Below are 7,561 nucleotides of genomic sequence, written 5' to 3' on the forward strand. Positions count from 1 at the left end.
CAAAATCAATGCAGTCCCACGGCCGTCTGCGGCCCAAAGTTAAAAACTGTTGTTCTTTTGAGGCCCTCAAGGTGGCGCTCACGGCCCACAGGTTAAGAATCTCTGATCTAAAGCCAATAGTGATCAAGATCCTGCCTCCCCGCTATAATCACCGGGTTTGTGCGTATCTCTGTGTGTGTTAGCTGCCCAGCGAACAGAGATCCGAAAGAAGAAATACAAATAAATAAATGTCTTAACGCACATTAAAAAATTATGGTTGTTAAGCGTCGGCTGTGTTAACGCAATAATGTGTTAATGTGCCCAGCACTAGTAATTAGTCCTAATAGAAACCTTTTAAGGATCACCTAATTTTTATCTGTTTGTTAGCAGATTCTCATGAATCAGTGCACAAACTTTAATAAATAAAAAATAACTAACTATAAATCTAAAACTGATAAACTTTTAAAATCAACCTGATTAAGTACAAGGTGCTGCATTCCTTTAAATAACGCTACTTCATTTAAAGTTTAGAGCCTTTTGTCTTCTGGTTTGAAAAAGTGCATCTTTTCGTGGTTTTATCATCTTACGCCCAGTGAATATATCTCACCTTTACATCGCGATGAATCACATTATTGTCGTGGCAGTACCTAAGCGCCTCCAGAATCTGCCTCATATAGTGACTAGACAAAAACACATTAACAGAAACAGAATTTATTCGGGAGAAATACTCACTGCTCATATAGAATTGTATTATTTCATGAACTGTGTATTGTACCTGGCCACAGCTTCGCTGTAAACAAACCCAGCRTCCGCCCTCTTAACGATTTCAAAACACAGGTCTGCTCCATCCATACTGAGAAAAAGAAAACAAATATGAGATTATGTAACTAAAAAGATTAGTACAGATTAAAATTTACACAAAAACTTGTTCTGTTTACACATTTTRTTACGTTGTACAACACTACACCCATCAAAGAACAGCTTTATGACATGGTATTATTAGCATAAACTGAGTCCCTGGTGTTTAATTATGGCACAATTTGGTTTCTGTAATCCCTCAGACAGCTTTCAGGAAAACACAGATCTAAACCGAGAAACAAAATAACCAGAATCATACAGAATAAAATTAGAGAGTACAGCGTAACATTGTATAACCTTTAAATGTTATATATATACTTTGGCATGTCACTCAGTAACATCAATTTACTTTATTCCAAACTGCGACTAAACATTTTGCCAATATTTGATTAAACAAAACTATTTATTTCAGATAGATTTATAATGTGTAAAAGGTGAGTCACATGGATAGCGTATACATGTAGATATTCATATATATTTATTCATCTTCTATCTAATTCAGATGCTTAATTATTTATCTGAACTACTTCTTTTTATCACTTGTTTTTTTGTTGCCCCAGTAAGCCTGGGACAACAAAAAATATGAGCAAGTTGCAGAGCTAGCTTCGAAGTGTGAAAACACGTTCAGCCATCTGTTAGCTGCTGATAAAATTAGCCTGCTTTGTGGCTTTTTGTTTGTCCCATTTCCAGTCATGTCACAGTTTAGCGCGCATGAATGCAGGTTTGCACAAACTGTACTGGTGTGACTCTGATTTAGCAGCTTTATATTGCTTAAAAGGAAGCGCACACTTACAATTCAAAGACCATGTAGAGCATGCCATCGGAGCTGTAGGTCTCCAGCAGCTCCACGATGTGGGGGTGTTTGAGCATGTGGCAGATGCTGGCCTCTCGCTTCAGATCTGGAGGGTGAAACACAGTTCAGACACATTATTAGAGTTTTACTCAAAGAATCCTGTAAAAAACCAATATTTAATTTTAAATGTAGCTGTGCCGTTATACTGACTTTATTTAGAAATTTACCACATATGGATCTATAGTGGAAAAAATAAAGACAGCTTAAGATAAACAAAGAGCAAACAAAAGAGGAAGATTGGGAACTAAAATATCTGAAGCTCAAAAAGCTCGCAAAGATCACCACAATAAATTCACTTTTAGCATTAACGATTGTCTTTATGCAGACCATGTGAAACAAAAATTTAACATTTTTCTCATTTTAAAAAAGGACACAATCCACCCCCCCCCCCCCCACACACACACACACACAAAACCTGTCTTACTCCTACTTCACCACCAGAGGGAGACAAAGAGAAAGTCATTTAGGTCAGGATTGTTTATAAACAATGGGTTTCCAAAAGTTTTGACTGGAAGATAAACTTGCCAAGACATGCTGCAACAGATGTAAACCATGTATATACAATAAGACATCAATAAAACATCAAATGTGAATTTAATMATACCACAAGCCCATGGTAACGCTTTGGTTTTTGTCTTGTTAAAGAGCACATTATACGTAACTTTACTGCTAGAAAACCTACAAATCCTTTAAGTAGCAACATAAATAAATCACTATCCATCTTTTACCTTTTTCATTTACAATATTTTGCATTACCCTGAGGTGATGACGTATCGAACGAGAGCACAATAGTCTAATGCAGTAGATCATTGCAGAAGTTGGATCGTTCGGTAAACAAAACAATCTTTTTAACAGGAATATGTCAGATCATTGAAGCYCCACAGTATAGGATGAAAGCTCAAACACTGATGAAAGCTGTCAAAGCTGGACTGCCAAACACCTAGCAAGTGAAAAAGTGGAGTAGAAATGCCAAACACACAGGAGAGAAGACGGGGAAAAAGCACAGAAAACTTACAGCTAAGTGGAGGAAATCGGGGATGTTGCTGTGTGTCCTACTTTTACTCTGGGACTGAGTTGAGTCAAAAGGTAGGATTTTCATTTCTTAACCGCTTTTTGTTTCTGTGTGTAAATGTTTGCCCCAGAACCCTGTGGCTGCTAGCGACCTCAGCCGACAATTGCTTCATGGCTTCAGCTGATRGTTAGAGTACAACTAGATTTAAGGTTGCCACGCCAGTTAATTTGTAAACTCAATACAAAAAGGGGGGACAAGCTACATAATGTCTCAGAAAAAGAGCGGCAGTAAAATATTGTAGTAGCAGTTTCAAGGTTTTCTTTATGACCACCACACAGTTAGGTCCATATCTACTCTGAGACATTACTACAATGAATTTTGAAAAAACATTTCAGATGCAGTTGAAGCTCAGACTCTCAGCTTCAATTCAGTAGGTGGAACAAAATAGAAATGTAAATAATTAAATGTTTTTTTAAATCAAATACCTTCATTTCAGGGTCTCAAAAGTAATTGGACAGATTAAATAATTGTAAATAAAATGTTAATTTCTAGTACTTGGTGTAAAACCTTTTGTTGGCAATGACTGCCTGAAGTCTTGAACTCATGAACATCACCAGACGCTGTTTCCTCCTTTTTAATGCTCTGCCAGGCCTTCACTGCAGAGGTTTTCAGTTGCTGTTTGTTTGTGGGCCTTTCTGTCTGAAGTTTAGTCTTTAACACGTGAAATGTTCAATTGGGTTGAGATCTGGTGACTGACTTGGCCATTCAAGAATATTCCACTTCTTTCCTGTAATAAACTCCTGGGTTGCTTTGGCTTTATGTTTTGGGTCATTGTCCATCTGTAGTATGAAAYGATGACCAATCAGTTTGGCTGCATTTCGCTGGATCTGAGCACACAGTCTGGCTCTGAATACCTCAGAATTCATTCGGCTGTTTCTGTCCTGTGTCACATCATCAATAAACACTAGTGACCCAGTGCCCAAGCCATCACACTGCTCTGCTGTGTTTTACAGATGTGGTGCTTTGGATCATGAGCTGTACCACACCTTCACCATACTTTCTATTTCCATCATTCTGGTAGAGGTTCATCTTGGTTTCATCTGTCCAAAGAATGTTCATCCAGAACTCTGCTGGCTTTTTTTTTTGCATTTTTTTTTAGCAAAGTCCAGTCTAGCCTTTTTATTCTTGAGGCTTATGAGTGGCTTGCACCTTGCAGTGAACCCTCTGTATTTATTTTTATACAGTCTTCTCTTTATGGTAGATTTGGATATTGATACGCCTACCTCCTGGAGAGTGCTGTTCACTTGGGTGGCTGTTGTGAAGGGGTCTCTCCACCATGGAGATTATTCTGCCATYATCCACCACTGTTGTCTTGTTGGGCATCCAGGTCATTTTGCACTGAATGAGTTCCACGGTGATATCTTTTTTTCTCAGGATGTACTAAACTGTAGATTTTACCACTCTTAATATTATAGCAATTTCTGAGAAGTTTTTTTTTCTGCTTTCACAGCTTGAAGATGGCTTGTTTCACGTGCATGGAGAGCTCCTTTGACTGAATGTTTACTTCACAGCAAAATCTTCCAACTGCAGGAATCACAACTCAAATCATCTCTAGGCCTTTATTTTCAAATGAGAATGACATAATGAAGGAAATGCCCACACCTGCCCATGAACTAGCCTTTAAATTAATTGGCCAATTACTTTTGATCGCTTGAGGGTGGGCACAAGTTAAGGTGCTGAAACTCCTAAACCCATCATCCAGTTTTAATGTGTCTCATATGAAAGCTGAAAGTCTAGACTTCATGTCCATTATTTAACTATAATTTTAAAGTTTCAGTAAATAAGCAAAAACAACAACTTTGAGTCAGTGCCCAAATATATGGACCTAATTGTAGATTTAGTCAAAGGAGTGCTCAATTAAAAGTCCCAATGATTTCTGTCTGAATTTCAGGTTTTTTCATCTTCTGACAACAAAAACAGAAAATTATGCAAGTGACAGCAGCTTTATTTGGGATTTGGTCATATGTAGACTAGTAGACTTGGCCATCACTGCTTTCCTCCTGGTTGGCCAYTGAATCAGTGGCCAGTTGAGAGAGAGTCTCTCTGGGGTGTCCTGGATCTTCCGAGTCTCCTCCCCACTGGACATTCCTGGGAAACCTCCCTAGATAGCCATCCTGGGGACACCCTTACCAGATGCCCGAACCACTTCAACTGGCTCCTCTCAAGATTCAAAGTGTTTATTGTCATATATACACAGTTGAAACATGTTTCCCTGAGCAATGAAATTCTTAATTTGCCATCCACAGTTAATGCCAAGAGACAACCAGACAAAATATACTTAAAGGAGACTACAAAAATAAGGAATAGGATACCAGACCACACTTTAAAAGACCAAAGTAAACAGAATAAGATAAAAAAAAAGAACACTGTACATTTGTACACTTCAGAATATTACCTTCTTAACATTTTAACCACTGACAAATAGGTAACAATGTRGAGGAGAAGCAACTCCACTCCCAAGTTTCTCACAGATAACAACTTCTCACCTCATCACGATAGAGTCCAATACAATTAGAAATTATACTGATCAAATACAAAGTTTGTATGTAAAACTTACCTAAAATATAATGGCCATCATTTTTTGCAGTCCTTTGCAAGACTGATATTGGAATGATACATTTGTAACATATTGTACAGCCTTAATACAAATCACGGAATGCCCTTTAAGAAAGGAAAATAAAAATAAAAGGGCATCTCTTTCTCTAAAGAAAAAGAGATACACTATTTGAACAGATGTAAATCGATGTAAAGAAGTGGTTACTTCATCCAGCTCACAATGTGCTCTTGTTGGGCTTTTCAGTCCATAAAAACCTCACTTCCACACTCCACTCCCCATCTGCAAGTCTACTGATCTTTGTGTCTGCTCTTTGTGTCGTGACAGACCAGTATCATTACGCAACAGGGAGAAACGACACAGTGCCCCCCCCCCCCCCAAACAACAGAGCCCCCATTCTTCTGTCCCAATGCCTCCATTATATCCCTCCACTCCTCTTTACGCTCATCCTTCCCGTCTCATTGATTAGCTGTTCTTGAACGTAACGATGCCTGGAACACTCTGAACCGAACAAGTGCCGTTTGGTGGGCCAGATAGGAGTCAATCCTTAGCCAGGCTTTTTGTGATGTAATGTTCACTCTGAATTTTATTCCAACAGGCCTAAATTTCTTGTGGGATTTTCTGACTAAGATAAAGAAATATGATAAGACATCTAAAATCAAGTATTTCTCCTAATAAATAATAAATTAAATGCACAAAACTCTTACTTTCAGTGTCCAGCCTTCTTAAACTTGCATAGAACTGAATCTAAATAAAAAAAATGTCCTTTAATGCTTACATTTGAACATTTCACTCTAAATCCTTCCTCTCCTCCAGCTCCTCCCCAGTCGGCAGTTCAGTCTCCTTTTCATTCACATTTATGCTGATGCAGGGTGTTTCTTAATAAGCTAAGGTACATGTTCTTAGGAAACCACTCTACAAGTCTGGCTCTAATCCAGTTCTCCACATCACCGCTGTGGCCGAGTGGCTGCTTTCTTCCAGCGACTTATAAAAACATCAGCTGGGTTGGGAGTTGGGTTAATAAATTCATTTAAATGTGATGCTAAAAAGCATTTCTCTTTTACAACATCACACAGTTAGGGTAAACTTTTATATGTAAATGAAACAACATGGTGCAGAATAATTTAAAGTGATTAAGGCCGCTGAGGTGAAATGAAAAACACTGATTATCTCTCTTTACAGTGGGAGAGGGTGGGATGGATTATACAAGTAAACACTCTGCCCTTGAAGTTAATTCACTACAAATTCATTAAAATGGGCAAGGATAAGAATTTGAGCGACAGGGTAAATTGCACTTAAGACAGTTTCATAGAGCATTCACAGCTGCAGGTCTTGTAGAATATTTCCAGTTTGAGGTGGTTCAGACCTCCCAAAAAAGGAAAAGGAAAGAAAAATATAGTGGCAGGACTGTCACAGAAGTCCAAGGCTTGTCAAAGAATGCATGGGCCAAAGACAGGCTCAGAGGAGTAGAAATTAAAGCTAAAATAATGTTAGAAGGTTGTCAAAACAAACACACTGTTAAATGCAGTCTGTCATGTACCAGTCTATACAGCTGCAGGCCTACACGGGGTGCTTTAAGTGTTGACACCCTCCACCAAAGTCCTATACCAAAAAGCCTGTGTGTATATATATGCACACAAGTTATTTATAAAATATGTGGACTGGACCATTTAATCCCCATATTTGGTAGTAGAGATCAACAGATACAGGCATATTATTTTGACATCAGTCTAATAGATCCCCAATATGTGCTGCTTAATAATGGGGGCTGAGTCTTTAAAGAGTAACTTACCCCAAAATTAACTTTTTTTAGCTGATAAACTGTCTAGAATGTGTCTAAAATGTTATATAGTACTGTTTCAGTGCTAATTTTGATGTTTTTGTGTGTATTTGTTGAAATCTGTAATATTTGGTCTAAAAACGTCTTTTTGCTGCGCATATGGGTAGAGCAGTGGTACTGCAGGCTAATTTGCATATTGGTTAACGGCTCTCTGCTGTGACGTGCTTCTGCACAGTTTCGTCACAGCGATTGTCCTCTCATATATAAACCTCTCTCTAAGACACGCCCCTGCAGCAGTCAGAGGGTGGAGCTGTTAGCAAGCTTAGCATGATCGTCTGTTGACCTTCAGCCTTGGGTGGAGAGAGGTGCTGGCTGCTCTCTGCTCTCTCTCTCCCTCTGTCTCTCTCTCTCTCCACACACACACACACACACACACACACACACACACACACACACACACACACA

General features: G+C 38.7%; 1 protein-coding gene across 1 annotated transcript in view; it reads right to left on the reverse strand.

The window, feature by feature from the left end:
* LOC106521337 (peripheral plasma membrane protein CASK) overlaps nt 1–7,561 on the reverse strand; it is a gene marked incomplete at its 3' end in the record, with an annotated part of 70,898 nt that overhangs the window by 42,098 nt on the left and 21,239 nt on the right. Inside the window, 3 exon segments of the mRNA XM_014013873.1 lie at nt 587–659; nt 755–832; nt 1,631–1,736. Coding sequence (XP_013869327.1) covers nt 587–659; nt 755–832; nt 1,631–1,736 — 257 coding nt within the window.

This window comes from Austrofundulus limnaeus, unplaced genomic scaffold (genome assembly GCF_001266775.1).
Source record: "Austrofundulus limnaeus strain Quisiro unplaced genomic scaffold, Austrofundulus_limnaeus-1.0 Scaffold107, whole genome shotgun sequence".
Classification (NCBI taxonomy): Eukaryota; Metazoa; Chordata; class Actinopteri; order Cyprinodontiformes; family Rivulidae; genus Austrofundulus; species Austrofundulus limnaeus.